At 29.3% G+C, this 20,270-nt stretch overlaps 1 protein-coding gene across 1 annotated transcript in view; it reads right to left on the bottom strand.

Annotated features, from left to right (window-relative positions):
* Positions 1–20,270, bottom strand: part of LOC118204274 (uncharacterized) — a 280,535-nt gene that overhangs the window by 202,604 nt on the left and 57,661 nt on the right. Inside the window, exon 6 of the mRNA XM_085821358.1 lies at positions 42–96. Within this exon, the coding sequence (XP_085677484.1) occupies positions 42–96 (55 nt within the window). The remainder of the gene's footprint in view (positions 1–41; positions 97–20,270) is intronic.

Genomic DNA, 20,270 nt, shown 5'->3' with positions numbered 1-20,270 from the left:
ACAGAATACTCATCCTTTGAGTCTTTAATCACTATGGATACTTTTTTCACATGCTTCAGACTGCAGTCCGTATGTACTGTAAAGCCAAAACTCAAACTGGAAAAAAAGAATATTCCATAGAAAACTGATAAATCGATGGCAGCATAAATGATATTGAATTAAGAAAAATTCCCGAAAAACTTAATCATTTATACGAGAAATTTATTTTACATTAAACCTTGCCAAAAGTGCCCCGTACAGAATCGGGACTGTACGGGGATTTGGCCTACCAGTACTCGTAGGAAAAAAAAAATCATCAGACTTGTCCCGGTACTCTGTGGCCAAAACTGCACAACAAAGAATAGACAAAACCCCCATAAACAAAACCAATAGAATTATACGGGTATCCATATACAGAATCCTTGCAAGAACTAATTCTCAAAAACAGAACTGTAGATCAAATTTCCATAAGAACTAGTAATCATAAGCATAAAAAAGCAGAAATACAAAATTAGCACTGTTAAAATATACAGAACTATGCAGTGGGAAGCATGCAAAATAATCGTAAGTAAATTCAATGCGAATAAAATTAACAAAATTATAAATAGCTAGAAGTCTCTGCTCTTCTCTATGCAGTCGGTACATATGTAGTCCAAAATATTTGTAAAAAGTCTCTTTACAAAATTTTAAACTCCGCTTATATAATTTTGAAAACAAAATTAACAGAAAGATAATAATCAAAGTCATGATTTGCAACCATCGAATGCTACTTATTGATTTGATTATATATATAGTGAGAGAGACTTGAGACCAGTAATGAGCTATGAAATTTTTAATAATGGACTCGCACTTATGAAATGCACATACAGAAACAAAATATTAAATTTTAATTAAATGTTTCGCTTTAAAAATACAGCAAATATAAATTGATGTGCAAGAAGACAACATTTTAAAGTTTTCAAAAAATCTTTCAAATAAATAAATAAAAAAAAAAACTGAAAAATTGCACAGTGTAATGGGCATTTTTAAAATGAGGGTTCAATAACCTCAATTGAAATGTTAAAGTAATTTACATACTGACATCTTTTATTGAGAAGTTAAACAATGGGATTTCATCATATCAGCTTGTTTAACATTTTGGTAACTAACAAGAAATGTATTACCAGCGGATGGTATTTTCTAGCATCTGCTAAATTTTAAGTTATCTACAGTGCATTAAAGGAAATTTAAATGAAACTATACGTAACGCTAATTTTCAGAAAGAGAAACACTCTTGCAAGTCAAAATATTGATTGAAGAAGCATACAAAAGAGACAAGGGCTTGCAAATTAGAAATTAAACAAAAGAGTTCAATTTTAACACAATTGCTATCTCCTTAAACTTTACTTACCATTGATAGCAACATGCTATCAGTATTACACACATAATATATAGGTGTTTTGCATGGAAGAAAGGAGAAATCCTAGACTATAATGTAGTGAAGAAATAATAATATACAAATACTGCGTCGACTCCCTCTGCACAATACTTTTAATGTTACCTGTATATCTCAGAGTATAACGAAACATCAATATGAAAATGTCATAAACTTTATAATACGGCAAGTATAATAAATTCTATTGTAACAAAACAAACTTTAAAAAATTGCACGTGACTCAACAATACCGATTCTCAATACACAGTTTGGCAATTACGGTAATATTTCATAGCGTCTAATACATAAAATCTTATTCCGAATCTCACTTTTAGTGTTATATATTCCTTATATATTCTGTTATATATTCTTACATAAAAAAGTCTGTAAGATAGTAATATTTATACGACGTGTACTGCTTGGCGTAAAAAAGATTCATTAACTTTTGTACTATAAAAATTCCATCTCTGTTAATGAGTACAGCCATACTCGTGTACATGTAATTATAAGTATCCATTTATTAAATAACTGATTTAACAAAACTAAATCTATAGGAAAAAAAAATAAAAATACCATTCAAAATTGTTGAACATTTCCTGTATAACATATGTTGTCCGCCGATAACATCACGGCAAATACATCGCGGACGAAAACGTCGGGGAGAAAACAACGCAAGGCGAAAACGTCGTGCTACAAAACATCGTGGGAGAAAACATCGCAAAGAGAAAACATCGAAGTTTTAAATCATCGTCGTACAAAATATCGTAGTCGAAAATAAAGCGGTTCAAAAACTTCGCAGTTTAAAAACATCGTCGTCGAAAATATCGTGGTAAAAAATAAAGTATATACAAATCATCGCATGACGATAACATCGCAGACATGCTTTTTTCAGGCTTTAATAACTGTAAATGGATATTCCCATAATGATTTGTGAGCGCAAGATGGAAAGAAGGATAATTTTTACTTTCATATTTTTTATTAGCTAAAAAATTTTTGCTGAAAAAGTAAGAAGGAGACTTAAGCATAGAAAATTAATGTAACTTATAGAAATTTAACTAACAAACTAACAAAGTTATATATATAGTAACAAAGTAATATTAATAGTTAACTAACAAAGGTCATTAATAAGTCATTTTTATAAAGTTTTTACTGGTAATTTTTCATGAAAAGTATTATCTAAAAAAGATTAGAAAAAGAATGGTAAGTCACTGCATAAACTTATTTTTAAAAAAATTGCTAAGTTAATTTTGAGATAATTTTCTTCATTTTTGATAATCTAATACACTTATAGAGAAAATTATTTCTTGTTTTGTTTCATTTTATTCTTAACATGACATTAAAATTTTCATGCACAGCGTGCAGTCAGTTACTTGAATGCTGATTTTTTAGTTATGAAGAAAGTCAGCTGTATAATATTTTAGTAGGTTTTATATTTATTAGATTATGCCAAAGCACACTACGGCTATCTGCTTAAGGGGTAGGATTCCTTTGTGGAGTACATTCTCAGGAACTGGTTCACAACTTTTAGTGTTTTTGAGAACAATAAACATTGATTTTAATCATTACTTTAGGAAAATCACGAAAATCTTCGTGCAGCTTTTTTTTTTTTTTTTTTAGAAATAATGTATACTTGCAGTGAACCTTCTTGGTGACTATCTCCCTCTAAGATTAACAGTGTTTTTGAGAACAATAAACATTGATTTTAATCATTACGCAAGTTCACCACATTCACTCAAGATTAAAAAGAATGGAATTTTGAGTAGTCTCTTTAAATAGGCATGCTTACATTTACATTTATACTTAAACTGCCTAGACGGTATAGTGGTTTGAGTCGCCGGGCTGCGATACCGAAGGTCCCGGGTTCGAACCTCGGAGAAGGCAGGATTGTAACTGTCCTTCATAGGAGGCAAATGTGGCCCAGTTATAATTAAGTGCCTCCGTAATAAAGTGACCATCACTTAGTACTGGCCAAAACCGAAGTCCGCTGAGGGCCGCCATTGGTAGAAGAAAACTTTTATATTAAGACATTTCTTATAAGCACTTAAAGTATTTTATTTAAATTTTCATATACATTTTACTCGAAAATTTTGTAATTACTTCTTGAACTTACAGTGACAAACTTCCTAAGATAATTTTAATGTTTTTCTTTTGTGTTTCTTAATTTTCAGAATATCTAAATTTATGCACTCCAGAAATCTGTAGCGAAATTAAAATTAATATTTCTAACACAGAGTCTACTTTGTCCTAAGAATTATTTACCTTTGAAGTATAGTATTTTTTAGTGTGCTATAGTTTAGTACAACTTTTAGTGTGTTGGTTGTGATTCATACTATGTATTAATACTTGTATATACTCGAAACATATGCTTTTTTTGGAGTAATGGATTGCACAGACTCTCTCTTTTTTGTTCATTTTATTGTTGCAACATGTTTAATTCTTATGTAATGGTGATGATGTGGGAGTGTGAGCTGCTGTATATAGTCCTTATTTATTTTAAATATTGTTCTCATTCATTTCTGTAATCTTTATTATGTTGCATATTGTCCTTATTTATTTTGGTAATAACCATGGTTTCTTACTGATCCTGTGACTCAATTATTTTAATGCATGTTATATATTAGTGCATATTTCCCACTAAACATATATTATAAAACTCTCTTAATATACGTCTTCAACATATTAAACATGTTTTGGATATAAGAAACACAATTAATTCAAATAGACTCATGAATCTGTGAGTTTTTATGAGCAAAACTTTATAATTTTACGTGTGATATAGTGCAGAATATCAAAAACAAGGATATGCAAGTTGTCAAAATATAAAATCTTTAAATGAAAGGAAAAATACCTTTTTTGAGGACTTAAATACATTTAACAAATGGCATTTGGAGAAGATGATTTTACTGGTTGAAATCTGAATAACTAAATACTGAAAATTTATAAAACATCTTAAATTGTTTAACCCTTTCAATCCCAATTTATTTGTTTCAACTGACTTGATTTTTTTAATGCCTTCTTGGTAATTATCACAAATGACACAAATTACTCTAACAGAAATTGACAGTCTGTCACTATAAGAAGATGCGCGCAACAATTTTGTAATGGGGATGTTAAAAATGATGCCTGCTACCAGTGGGACATCAACTATGTAGTAAATTAATGCGTTTAATTCTCTCTAGGTTTCTTTAAACATCTACTGGGACTTAACCCATTGGGACTGAAAGGGTTAAGGGAGAGACTTAAATGCTGTATTTCACCGCACTTAAAATTTTCAGAATATTGATTTATGAGTATTTACAAAAGTTCATTTTTTAATAAATGATTACATTTCATATTCAGTTATTCATAAAATGAAATTTTTTCGTTTATTAATAGTGGTAGTATATATTTGTTTCGAAAGAGAAGTGAGAATTAGGATTTGCCTGGGAATTGTAGCAATCTGTATGCAAGATGAAAGCAATTAAGAACTTTTCGGGAAACTAACGCTTGAAGGTTTTGAGTATTGAATTGAAAAACAAGCTAAGTGGCTGAACTCAGGGGAGGGCGGATGAATTACAGCTATTTATACTATTGGGGAGAGTCAACCATTAGTTAACATCCGTGAGAACGGGTGTTTCGTTCAAGCCTTACTCCAGGGTTCTGTCCCCTCTGGCCGCTGAAGGCTATTTGGTTAATAAAAGATAGCTGAAAATTTCTGTCATTACTGATGATGGTCCATGTACAGACAGAAATAGCATTTCTTAACTTCTTAGTATTTGTGTGTTTTACATCTACCATGCAGTTTAAAAAGAGAACCCAGAAAAGTTTAGAGTTCAAACGTGTTTAGATCGCCCTTCCTTGTTTGTTTTTGAAAAAAGGCCCTTTGCCTCTTTTGCATATAAGTATTCATACATACAGATTTATTTAATTAATATATAATTTCATCAATAAATTATATTAAAAATATAGATTTAATTAACATTTTTCCTTTCTTTTTTGGCCAAAGTTCAACGATACGAATAATGAATAATCCAAAATTTTAAACTTTTTCCGATAAAATTACATATCTACGTAGTTCGATTAAGGAGGCGAAACTCTACGATTATACGTATGATGAAAACATCATAAATTCAAACTTTGTCGCTGAGAATGGAAAATATTTAAAATCTGAGGAACAAGATTTTCCAAAATTAAATAATTTTTTTAATTATATAAACTTTAAGCAGTGTCTTTTCAGAACTGTGCTTTATGCATTTATTTATTTTTTTTTCAAATTTCTTTATTATTAAATACTTCTTCAGACCAATAAGAGAAATATACAAATTTTCCCGAAATATGTTTTAATCTGTCAAAACAACTTTAAAAATTTGGTGTCCGGTCTTTAAACACAAAAATTATAAAATTTCCTTTTACGATTTAATATACTTAAGGAATAAAACTAGTTTATGTAAATAATGAGAATAATATAAATACGAAGAAATGAAAAAATATAAGTGCTTTACACAGTACTTTTAAAAGCATTATACCAATTTCTTTACAAGTAAATGAAATTGGTATAATGCTTCTAAAAGTACTGTGGTTTTTTTTTTTTTTTTTTTTTTTTTTTTTTTTTTCCAGTTCCGCTTTCCGAAATGTTTCATTAATTCCCCTTTGCTTCCGACTGCTCAACAAACGCCCACACGACTGTCTTTCTTTATGTCTCGTGATCACAACGTCTGTTCCTGTACGATTAAATCTACATAATAACAGGACCGAGTAATTCTAAATTAAAATGTAATCTTAATTATCTAATTAATCTTAATTCTAAATTAAAATGTAATCTTAATTATCTAATTAATCTTAATTCTAAATTAAAATGTAATCTTTAAAAAAAATTTATACAAAATGAAATTTAGAATCGTACACAGCCCCTTAAAGAATAAAATATCATATATTTCACATCTACGGCCTAGAAACAGCATCTACAGCTTTACAGACTGGGAATATTATTTTACGGATTATTATTAACTAGGAGTATGATATACGACTTTACGAATTGGGAATATGATTTGGCCTTTACGACAAACTGTTAAAAAAATAATCGACGTAACCTCTACATTGATAAGCATAATGCACAATGTTCCAAAGACCTAGTTTAAATTTATGTGTGATTATCCACATAACACAATCGTATGATTAATTCTATTCACTTTAAGTATCTTTTATAGAATATTTCACATTTAGTACATTTGTATAACATATTTCATTAAATGTAAGGTAACTTCCTTATGTAAAAGCTAAATAATGTTAATTAATTTTAAAAGTTATATAAACTTGTGGTGATATTTATGATATGACGCTAAATAGTTTGCTATAAGATTTGGACAAATAAGAAAATAGCCATACATTTTCTAGAAACATTTAATTTTTTCTGGAAACATGTTTATTGGAACATTTTTTCCAGGATAATTTTTCAGGGACCTTTTTTTTAACACCGTGCGTAATAACAGTACCGTGTGCAATAAATTTTCGTAATGATAATTTTTTATGAAATAATACAGTTGTCCATTTATCCGCACTTCCTGTTATCTGAGGTAATCCACATTACCTTAAATGATTGAACTCCACACATATGATAAGAAAACCTAATTAAAAGACTTAATTACTAAAAAACCTACATAAAATATTTATCAGGACAGAGAATAATGCATATTAATTAATTTTCAGGTTTAAATAACACTGTCTTCCATGTTATTTTTTCCCGTGCAATTCCCGTCTGAGTTATTTATTCCAGCTGAGTACTTCTTTCTCTTCATCATTGTCTCGGTCCTGTTATTATGTAAGAGGTATTTAAATTTTTTATAAAAATGCACTAAAAATAAAAATTGTTAGCAAATAAACGCATTGCACAATTTACATACTACATTTACATATAAATATATATGTAAACAACATGTCTAGAATTTAATTGCACACTTTCGACACGTACATTTCGTTTCCATAAAGAGTGTAATCTCTTATCATATGTTTCTATGTTTACAAAATAGGCTAGGTTGTTTACGTATGGCAAGGCACACAAAGGCTATCAAGCTTAGAGAAAGGATGCCTGCGATGAGGGCTTTCTCGATACCAACCACGAAGCCAGCCTGTTTGCCAGAAATGGAACTGCGTTCAAACTCCTAGCATTCAGCGATTTTAACCATTCGGCCACTAATAGGGGTCATGATTATAGTAAGATTAAAGATTATAATTTATAAATTCGAATGCTTTGCGAAACGTTTGTTCATATAAAATTAAATGTAAAACAAAAACAAAAAGATTCAATAAAAAATGAAAATGCGTCAAAAAACGTGCAGAGTGACTTTTAGATTTAAAGCTCATAGCTCATTTCTGATTTTCCTGTTAGACTCAATCTTAAGTTTCTCAAGTAAATGGTTTTCTTATAGTCTTATAGTATGATAGTGGCTGTGATCTACATGCATCTGGTACTCGCTGCTCGACAATACGTGGATAAATATCGATAGAGACGAGATACGTAATTAATAAAGTACTTCTGATAAAACTCAACATTCAGATCATTACAATAGTCCAGTTGTACAAAAAAAAAAAAAAAAAAAAATATGACACGGAAGGCTTTTTACCACTTTACTTAGAGTATAATATGCTTATATAAGACATCTCTATAACTAAAACTTGGATGTTGGATTGCTGTATTTTTTACTCTTTTTCTTTTAATTCTACACAGATATTTTTATTCTAACTAGACTCATCTCTTTATCTATCTTCATTTTACTTCTAATTGTTTATCATAAAATTTCAGTCTAATTATTTTAAGATTCAATTACTATCTCATATTTGATTTAAAGATCTTTTTCTTTGGGTCTGAACCATTTTAAGATAATTAAATAATTTATTCCGACTTCAAAACTCTGTTTACTAGCTTTTCTCAGTAAAGATGCTAATATTCGTTACCTGAAAGGAACCTCGAGTTTAATTTTTATTAAATTTTTAATCTGTTCCAGCACTATATACAAAAACTGCTCATTAGTTTTAAACTAGCAATAATGATTCCATTTACACTGAAAATAAATCAAATTGTAAATTGCTTAGCTGACATTTTTCAGTTCACAGAAATTTTCCTTGTGTTCAACTACTAATAAACATATACTAACTGTGTTCAATAATAGAACACCTGCTTATTTTTACTTAACAAACTGTAAAACGTCATTTGAACCTGAACGGGAAACAGGTGGCTCCTGCCACGAGAAAACCATTGTTTGACAATTAGGTAAATAATGTATGTCTGATGCTCCAAGTCTTAGTTGTACCTGAAACTCGGAAACTTAACTGCATTTTCTGTCAGAGAAGCCAACATGCCGTTACACTATATCATCAGCCAAAAGAACCGTAAACAACTCATGGTGAAAGGATACATCTATAATTTTGAACGTGCTAGTGCTGAGAAAAGTATTTGGAAATGTGTAGGGTATTTTACTTGTAAGTGCAAAGGGCGAATTCACATTCAAGATGATAATATCATTCTTGAAAAATCTCACGGGCATCCTCCAAATGCTGGCAAAATTACAGCGAAAGAGATTATGAGTTCAATTAAAGAGCGTGCGGTAACAACGCAAGAATCGACACATTCTTTAGCAGCAGTTGGTACAATTGGTCTTCCTTGTGCTGTTTCGGGGCATATACCACTAGTGGAAAACATTAAAAAAATTATCAGATATGCTCGACACGGAGAAATGCCATTGCATAATCCTAGATGTCTTGAAGAATTAGTAATCCCAGAACAGTTTTCAAAAACACTAAAAGAAGAGAAATTTTTGCTGTATGACAGTGGAGCGCAGACAGACAGAATTCTAATTTTTTCGACCCTCAGAAATCTGGACTTCATGGCTGAATGTCCGAACTGGTTTGCTGATGGAACGTTTAAAGCAACACCACCACTTTTCAGTCAGATTTATACAATCCATGGTGTTAAATATGATAATGTGATACCTTCAGTGTATGTATTAATGCCAAACAAACGCGGAGAAACATACAATAGAGTGTTTACGGTGATAAAATCTTTGAAACCGAATCTGCAGCCCAAAACTGTAATGACTGATTTTGTTAAGGCTGCCATAAATGCCTTTAAAAATTCCTTTCCGAATATCATTCAGAGAGGATTTTGTTTTCATTTAAGTCAGTGTGTGTATAGAAAGATTCAGTCTGCAGGTTTGCAAAGTAAATATGAAACTGATCCGAATTTCGTTTTGGAAATCTCTCAACTTGCAGCTTTGGCTTTCGTTCCTACTTCAGATGTCATTGAAGCATTTGAACAATTAATATCATCTACTTATTTTGTAAATAATATGAACATCATTCAGCCAATCATAAATTATTTTGAAGACACATGGATTGGTAGATTTACTCGTCGTGGACAACGTCGCAGACCAGTGTTTGACATCTCTCTTTGGAACTGTTATGATGCTGTAAAAGATAAAGTTCCAAGGACAAATAAGGCGGTTGAAGGATGGCATCGCAGATTCAACGAACTTATGAATGGATGCCATCCAACAATCTGAAAATATATTGATAGCTTAAAAAAGGAACAAAATTTAAATTCTATAAAAATTGAACAATACATTGCAGGTCACCATCCAGCAGTAAGTAGAAAAGTTTACAGAGATACATCTCTCAGAATTCAAAAGATTGTAAATGATTATAATGATCGGCCTATTTTAGACTATTTAAGGGGAATAGCCTACAATTTTCAACTGCAGGTGTGAATTTTTTATACATTAATTAATGAGGATGTTTAATGTCTGATATAATTATACATGTTTTTTTTACTACAGCTTTAACATGAGTCGTAATTACATTATATTTTCTGAAAAATATTTGGCGAATTTTTATGCTCTTAGAGTTGATATTTACAATTATACTAGCTTTCATGAATATATGTGAATGATATTTTACTCCATATAATGTGTTTTATTTAAGCCTCTTTGGTATACACTCTTTGGTAGTATAAATCAAATTTTATTTCATCAGGGAAATTATGAACGACAAATGATGATGCCTTGTTCGTTTAAATATCATTTATTAACTGAAACGGTATGCGAAGCTAAAATTTATTGGAGATTTGGTATTAACATTAACGATATTTTTGAAAAATTCTTATCAATTAAAATTTTATTTCGTTTCATTTTTCATTAATTCATGTTTGTGTGAGAAAATGACTTTACTTGTTTACAATGGATAAATTTTTAGCTTAATAAGCTATCTATATTTTAATAAAATTCAGTAAATTTAATACCATTGTGGATGCATATAAGACGAAATTTTCAATTTCTATTCCTTTCTGAAATCATCCTGATCAGGCAGCTTAATATTAAAGAATACGTTTAAGAGTATTTTTTAACTCGTAAAGCAATTTGAGATACTATATTTACTTAATTTTATCTCAAATAATAAGAGTAGACTTTTAATGGCTTTTCTTGTAACTTACTTTGATATATCAAACTTATATACGTGGGCACATCTTATATGTAAGCCTCTTTTATCTTTCTGAAAGATTCTTAAAAGACAAAACGTTTTCATATATGACACCATTATGTTTTGAGACAGTACGGTATTTTATTGCGTATTTCTGTATATTTAAAAGGGAGAAAATTTGAAAACTGAGGTAAGAGATTTGCTTTTAAATCTCTAGTCATTTCAATTTTGATCAATACTGATTATATAACATAATTTTAAAAATAATTTATTATATGACAGTAATGTAAATTTAACGTTAAAAATCCTTAACAGCAGGTTTTCATTTGCTAAATATAGAATGATATATAAATGGAAGTTTTATTTGATAAATATGAAAGGTATTTTAGAGAGTTTCATGTTTTTCTGCAATGGGTAACTCTATAAACATCGGTCTTTTGCTACAAAAATACATTCTCAAAATATGCTTATGGTTTTCCATGTATAGCTTATTCGCAAATATTTATGAAGCAATATTAAACATTAGTTCTAACTTAGGCGGAAATTTCTGCTATGTTTACAGTTTTCTCGCGCTCCTAATTTTTTAAATGTATACAATGAAGTATTTATTATTTAATTAATTTTTTATAACTGCATTAATAGATGGTACAAATTTTGAACAAGGCTGACATATCTACGCTAAATTTTATAATGGTGCCATAAATATTTTTCATTATTAAATAACAACTATAAATTTTTATAATGGTGCCATAAATATTTTTCATTATTCAATAACAACTATAAATTTTTATAATTACTTAAAAATCGTAAAAGAGTGGATTATAAAGCACTGTGTTTAATAAAAATAATATAATATTAAGAATGGCAACTTTTGATTAAAATATAGATTCAAAATATTATTTCCTGACGCACTGCAAAATCTGAAAGTAGCACAGTTCTATTGTAAACGAATTTTTCAGGATGCACTTTTGAATATAATTTGACCTGAGAAATAAACTTTAATACAAGGTGATTATGTAATTCAACAAACAATCTCTATACTGCTTCATAAAATAGATAACTTATGATGGGAGTCTTCTTTTATAAAATACTGTGGTTTAATGTTGCAAACGAAGTTTCAGCTCAAGTTTGGAAATTAATATAGAGGGAAAGTTAAAAAGAGTCTTTCAAAACTAACAAGTTAGCATATGAATAGCATTAGGGAAGAATATAAAACACATTTCAGTATACATTCAGTATTTATTTCACAATAAGGAAACATTTTTCACTATATAAATAGCATAAGGAAATACTTTTTCAGTATATGAATGTAAAAAAACTTTTCAGTATATATCCAATACTTATTTCAGTATAAAAAAACCCATTTGAGTATGTAAATAGCATAAGGAAAGAATTTTTCAGCATATGATTCATATATTATATTCATATATTAATATATCGATTTCTTTAATCAACTTTCGATTTCTTTAAAAAACATTAACATTTAAGAACTAATCAATAGAAAAAATGTAAATAAACAAAAAGTAAACATATTTAATTAAAATAAAACTTTAACAAACATTCTATATTCGTAAAAAGCAAATTTAAAGTTGATTAAATTTTAAATTATGAAATTTAATTGCAAACAAATAAATGATTAATTATTGCTGCGAACTAATCTACAATATCATTTAAATTCTGAGAGCATATATAAATTACGTGAAAGTATCAAAATCCATGAATAAATATATAATTCCAAAAAATTTTTTAATCCTAAAAAATTTTTTTAAATGTATAAGTGAATAATTGTTGAGCAGGCAGTAGACAAACTTATCAAGGGAAGTTGCCTCCAAACCTAACTCTTCAATTATTCAATTCGTGTTTCGTCATCCATGTATTCAGGATTTAAATGATATTGCAGATTAGTTCGCAGCAATAATTAATCATTCATTTGTTTGCAATTAAATTTCATAATTTAAAATTTAATTAACTTTAAATTTGCTTTTTATGAATAGAGAATGTTTGTTAAATTCAAATTTCATTACGTAAATCAATGCGCAAGAGAATTATTTAAATTTAATTTAACTTAATGTTTATTAAAAGTAAAACTATTATTTAACTAAAATATTTATTCTTTTTAATTAAAATAAAAATGTATTTTTTATTCACGAGAGATGCCTTTGACAAGAATTTTTATGTCTGTTATGGAACTTGAAGGGCATCAAAAGAACTTTTGAAATCTGCACTGAGATTGAACTTATTGAGATCTGTAGTTTTCAAAGCTTTATTTTTTTTATATGAGATAAGGCTGGTTTGTGTGAAAAAAAAAAAAAAAAAAAAAAAAAAAAAAAAAAGATCTAAAATGAGAAAATATATATATTTTTTTTACTTTTCAAACGAAAATATCAAATGCTCCTCAGCTGACTACCTCCTATCCAACCTTTTTCACATTTTATATGATTTTTAAAATTATTTGGATGGTTACTCCAGGAACCAAACCTTTTTTAGTAAGATCGGTCAAAAGTACGCAATTTGTCTAGTAATTTAATGAAAAAAAAAAAAAAAAAAGCAAAAGAAAAAAGAAAGACATGAAAGAAAAATTAGATATTTACACCAAATTTTTTTAAAAAATAATATTGTAATTATTTAGTAAAATCATATCTTCTTCTATAATGCATACCACATTACTTCATTTTGTTTAAATTGTAGAAGATATTAAAGTCAAAATTTCAAATTACCTTCGAATGCCACTTCCAGATACTTTTACAACAGGTAAACGAGTAAACAAAAGATTAACATTTCTAGTCTCCTCTCCTGAAATTAAGCTCAAACTCTATACATAACTGTAAATAAATTAAATGAATATTGTGAAAAAGTAGAAATCTTCTTCATTAAAATTTCTGAATTTATGTGTTCATTGATACTGGACTATCAAAAATGCAAATTGTGTGTCTTTCAAATTGAAAATTCATAGATATGCAAGAAATTCATATTATATTTAATTGTAGGGAGTTATGAAACTAGCATTACTTTCAGTATAAAGACCTACATTCATTTAAGTCATAAATGTAAAGACCTACATTCATTTAAGTCAATCAGAGTTTTACGTCTGCTTTCTAAACATTTGTCAATAAAATAAATATAACTCAAATATTTTTATATACAAATCAGAAAGACCTTACACAAAGGTATAACCAGATAGCCATTATCTATACTGTTTTAATGATTTGAAGCATCATAATATGCATTTTTGTAAGACTCATTTGATAACACTGTAGTTAGCTAGGTCATTAGTGAAACAATCATAGATGACTCAATGCTAAAGAAAAAGATGCAAGAATTCTGAATACAGTTGAGAAAATTCACAATTATCTGATTGTTTTATAATTCTGCATTTCCTATGAGCTATAATTTTTATTGCAATTCTTACCCATTACAATTAGAAATATATTAATCCTAGGAGCATTTGACATTCATTTAAAAGAAATTCAAAACAATTTAGAGAAACTACTATTTTCTACTTTTATATATGTATTAGTTTTCAATAACAAGAGGATTTCCCAAAAATTTTGGTCCAGTTTAATGCAAAATTAGAGCACAAAATTTAAATCATATTTTTCGTATCAAAATCCTAGTGCTAAATATCCATAAAAAATAATTCATTTTATGATGAAACTGAAACATTCGAAGTTTATTGCAAAAGTTCCCTTCAAGAAGCAAAATGATTGTGTCACAGTATCAATGCGAATTCGTAAATATTACTAAAATGCATTACTGTAATATGTAATATAATAAGGACTAGTAAATACGGACAATATACAAAACGAATAAGGACTATATGTAGTCCTCTTAACACGCACCATCACCACTACACTTTATATAAAAATTAGTCATATTTTAACAATAAAACGAAAAAAAAGTTTTTTTGAGCAATCCAGCACTCAAAAAAGCATGTGATTCGATTTTATACAAGTATATAGTATGAATCATAGCCAACATGCTAATTAAGCCTTACGTGAATATTACAAAGAACACTTATCGAAGTATGAAAAATGGCTAACTCTATCAAGTTATAAACTTATATGCAACATTTTGTTCTTTTTGTTACATGCAAATGCAATAATGAACATCGTAGTAGAGTTTTTATGGATGGGAAAAGAGATAGAGAAGCTTTTTTCCCTCCCTGTGAAGTGTAAGAGGAAGAAAATGTTTAACGTTGAGGTAAAGAAATCCAGATAAGCAATTAGTATATTTGTTGTTTACAGTGGTGTACATAAACTGAATTCTACATTTACCTAATAACACACGTATGCTCATTGACTTAGCTATTTCACAGTATATCTTTGCTTATTATTGTGAACTGAGAAACTAAAACTACAGTTAATTACAGATGAAAAAAACAATAAGATTTGTAAAATTATTAAAACAAAAAGATAATTTTGTTTGATTTAAAACGTAAACCATGGAAATTAACATGCCTTCTTTCAAGATATCTTTTTCCAATAGTTTAATGCCTAGACGCACTAATTATGATTGATATTTAAAATCATATGTTTCTAAAGCATATATGATTCATAAATATGTATTCATATGATTCATAAAAATGTTATATTTTCTTATTCCAAAAAATTTGTCATATAAATACAAAAAGAAATTGTACTTGAAACGTTTTAGTCAGTGAAAAGAAAAGACAATATAAAATATGTACAGTTTTTATCCTTAAAATCTATATAAAGGAAATTCGATTAAGTTTTTATTTCACTAAATTTTATTTTTAATTAAAAATCTACAAGAAAAATTAGTCGCTTGAAAGTTGCTAGGCAAAGAATCGCTACAAAATAGAATCTCACTCAGAAATATTAATTTTAATTTCGCTAGAGAATTTTGGCGAGCATAATTTAAGATATTCTGAAAATTAAGAAATACCGAAGAAAACATTCAAAATTGTCTTAGAAAGTTGGCCATTGTAAGTTCAACAAGTAACTACAAAATTTTCGAATAAAATGTATATGAAATATTAAATAATACTTTTAAAGTGCTAAATAAGAAATGTCTAAATCTAAAAGTAAATGTAAGCAATCCTATTTAAAGCGACTACTCAAAATTCCATATCTTTTTAATCTTGAGTGAATGTGGTGAACTTGCGTAATGATTAAAAACCAATGTTTATTATTTTCAAAAACACTGTTCGTCTTAGAGGGAGATAGTCACCAAGAATGTTCACTGCAAGTATACATTATTTCTAAAAAGCAAAAAAAAAAAAAAAAAAAAAAAAAAAAAAAAAAAAAAAAAAAGCTGCATGAAGATTTTCGTGATTTTCCTAAAGTATAATGTGCATGTGAACCAGTTCCTGAGAATGTACTCCACAAAGGAATCCCACCCCTTAAGCAGATAGCCGTAGTGTGCTTTGACATAATCTAATAAATCCAAATCCTACTGAAATATTATGCATAGCTGACTTTCTTCATAACTAACAACTCGTCATTCAAGTAACTGACTGCACGCTGTGCATGGAAATTTTAATGACATTTTAAAAATAAACTGAAACAAAACAAGAAATACGAGTAATTTTCCCTATAAGAGTATTAGACTAACAAAAGTGAAGAAAATAATCTCAAAATTAACTTAGCAATTTTTTTATTAATAAGGTCATGCAGTTACTTACCTTCCTTTTTCTAATCTTTTTTAGATAATACTTTTCATAAAAAATTACCAGTAAAACTTTATAAAAATGATTTATTAATGACCACTGCTAGTTAACCATGTCGGTTTAAAATTCTATTAAGTGCTATAAGTTGCATTAATTTTCTATGCTTAAGTCTCCTTCTTACTTTTTCAGCAAAAATTTATTAGTTAATAAAAAATATGAAAATAAAAATTATCCTTCTTTCCATCTTGCGCTCACAAATCATTACGGGAATATCCATTTACAGTTATTAAAGCCTGAAAAAAGCATATCTGCGATGTTATCGTCATGCGATGATTTGTAGATACTTTATTTTTTACCACGATATTTTCGACGACGATGTTTTTAAACTGCGAAGTTTTTGAACCGCTTTATTTTCGACGACGATATTTTGTACGACGATGTTTTAGAACTGCGATGTTTTCTCTTTGCAATGTTTTCTCCCACGATGTTTTGTAGCACGACGTTTCCGCCTTGCGTTGTTTTCTCCGCGACGTTTTCGTCCGCGATGTTTTCGGCTGTAACCATAACATATTCCTTCAAAAAAAAAAAAAAAAAAAAAAAAGACTCCTTTTGCCCAACCACATCAGATTAGTTCTAGTCGAAAAATTCAAAACTGAATCATGGCACATAACATTGAAATGATAAAACGTCTACATCAACAAAGCTTCAAAAAGTATTTCCAAATATTATAATTAAAAACAAGTTCTTAAGAATATAGTTTCTATAGAATACAAAAAAATCTGTTTTTGCATCTGTTATAAATACATCGATCCAAATTATCAAGTCTGAAATTATCAGTTTTCAGTCTTTAAGCACATTGGCACTTATGAAAGATAAAAAAATCAAGTTCGTGTATTGAGTTTTTCTCACTGAACTGTATCTCAGTGGAAAGTTTTACTGGTTTCTTTGGGGCATTTTGATACCACTAAGAAAAGCCAGCAGAGATCAGTGGTGTGGTAGTGTAGTGTATTTAGTTATGGCAAAGCACACTAGGGCTATCTGCCTAAGGGGGAGGGATGCCTTCGTGGATTACTTTTTAAGGGAAACTGGCTCGTATACACGTTACACATGGGGAAAACCACGAAAACACCCATGCAGCCAGCCCGTTCGCGGGATTCGAACCTTGGACCGAACTACCAGTGTTCAGCGACTTAACCGCTCGGCCGTTGGTGGGCTTCGTAGAGATCGGTAGAAACCAGTAAAAGTCAGAAGATGGAAAACTATGCGTACACATGAAAAGCTTTGCTGGTTTCTATGGGGCATTTTTAACAGGAAAGCAATCTGAAATTTTGAAATCGTATCCTAATATGACGTTCTGAAAGAAAATGTGAAATGCTTCTGCATGTGACATTAAGATTTGAATTCATAATAACACAGATACCCAGTTATCATAATCTTATAAAAATGCTAATAATAATCAACATTCAAAATGCTTTTCCTGGCTTTCTTAAGTAGTTAGGACGTACGTGAGTGCATATTTTGGAAAACAGTGGTATGAAAGGATTGAGTATTTATAACTAGGATATGAATAAACAAGTCTGAGACATTAGAAGCTAGCTTTCTTTATAGAACTCCCAGAACTAATTTCCATTATAAAACTGAATCTTGTAAGCTTATGCTGTGATCAGGCTTTGTTGATCAATAGCAGGACAGTGGGCTTTCTGCGCAAGTTTTTGAGTTTCGATACTCGGCCGAAACCTGTTGGATATTTTATCATTCAATATAACAGACTTCTCTGGAAACAACTTACTGTGTATAATTTTTTTTTTTTTCCTTGCCATGATCTCTTGAATAAGAGGTCACTTGGCCATCCTTCAGGCATTTTAGGGAAATGATTTGGTTTGCTACTATTCGTGAAAACGTTTTCGCGAGTCTATGAACATTTTATCGTAATTCAGCGTCTGTTTAGCCTCTGCATTTATCTAGTTTAACACAATGAGCACAGAACACGCTTTTATTCATTATCAGAGTTAATGAATAAAAGAATTTCAATCGACACTATTATATACGATGGTTGAATATTTTACATTAATTAATCATTTATTATGATTCTGATCTTTAGTGTAACTTTCTTCTCTTCGTGTTTCGCAGCAGCATGCAAACCAGTTTTGACTGTATTTAAGCTGAGGGTCTGGAATCTTAGGAGTAGAAATCTTGTGGCATTTGCGCCTGCAGTTAGATTTTCGCCAACTCTAGTTAAAAGAGCTATTCTCGTCTGGGATTCTCGCTAGCCGAAGCATTAAACCTATAACTGAGCGAGATTATTTATTTATTTTTTTCTGTTAAATGTGTAGTATTGCACTACGTTACCCGCATTTTGGCCATAATTGTCTGTTAGGGCTTAATTATTTCAATAGCCACAGGGGGGTGGTTTGTCTAGTCGGTTTGTGATGTACAAGTGTTCCACAAGCTGTGTCTCTTACGTTCAATCTTCCGCTAAAATAAATAGATTATTTAAAACCCTCTCCTGTATTTGTGAGTTGCTGAGACGTAGTGATAACTAGCTATTAGTCTAGTAGGATCTGAAAGACTTTAGCCTTTAGCTCCAGTTATCAATCCTATAATCTCATGGATCATTCATAACTGAAAATGAAAAATTTGCTAATATTCTCAATTTAACTAGTTTCGACCCCCAGAGGAATGAAAGAGTGTGCACATTTTGCTGCAGTCATATTGTGACGATGAATTTTAGTTTGGGAGAAAATATCATTGAATATACAGCTAACAAAAAAAGAACTAATAATTTACTATCACAAAAATAATAATTTTTTGTAATTTAACAATACTATATCCAGTTTCTATGCTTTTGAAAGTATTAAAGGCCAACATACACTGAAAGTTTATCTTTTGTATAAATCTGAGTTAGTCAAATTTAGAAGCACATAATACTTTTACATAATCCATAAAGCTGTATACTTACTCATTTGCAACGTTAGCCATTGATGCTTTTGCTAGATAAATATAAACTCCGTTCTGTAGAATCAAAAGAATTAAAGAAAACATTTTTAATACATTACGAAAGCATTCGGTTTTAAAAACTGTTAATACATCACGTTTCTCGAAACACTAATTGGATAACTGAAGGAATATCGTACATACTTGATGAACATGTCCCAGCACGTGATCTATCTGAAAGTCCTTTAAACCGGTAATTTCATCTGAAATTAAGAAATGAAATATTGGATTGTACCCACATTCGTATCAGATTAATTCTCATTTGCAAGAGCAATCTCATTGCAATCCGATAATGAGATTAATTTTCATAATCATATTACATCTTTATTTCTTCATTTTTATATAGCTTTAGAGGACTTTTTTATACACTTATGAAAAAGTAACTACAAAAATTATTAACAGTTTTATGGTTATTAATTATTTATTTTCACATTTAGGTCGATATTTGGCTGATACATCAAGCGATAAAATGTCTTGATAAAATTTCTGTAATGGTACTCACGAAGTAATTTAACGAAATTATTCTAAGATTGAATTTTTGATTATATTTTTCTTGGGTAAGATTGCTTCCTTAAATCAAGTTTTTAAAATCATCTTGCTCAGTTTTTAAATCATCTTGCTCAGTTTTTAAAAGATCAAAAGTACTTCTCACAACTGTCTTTATCATCCTTTCCAGCGTCTCTAAATCGTTTGTCTATATAACGGCCCTTAATTTCGAAAGTTAAGTTTTTTTTTTTTTTTTTTTTTTTTTTTTTTTGTTTTCATCTTAAGGGTCAGATACTTTTTGAATAGTAAAATATGTCAAAA

Source organism: Stegodyphus dumicola, chromosome 7, assembly GCF_044657685.1.
Source record: "Stegodyphus dumicola isolate Sdum_Otavi_A_Nest chromosome 7, ASM4465768v1".
In the NCBI taxonomy this organism is placed as follows: Eukaryota; Metazoa; Arthropoda; class Arachnida; order Araneae; family Eresidae; genus Stegodyphus; species Stegodyphus dumicola.
This window is presented reverse-complemented; position numbering and strand designations above follow the sequence as displayed.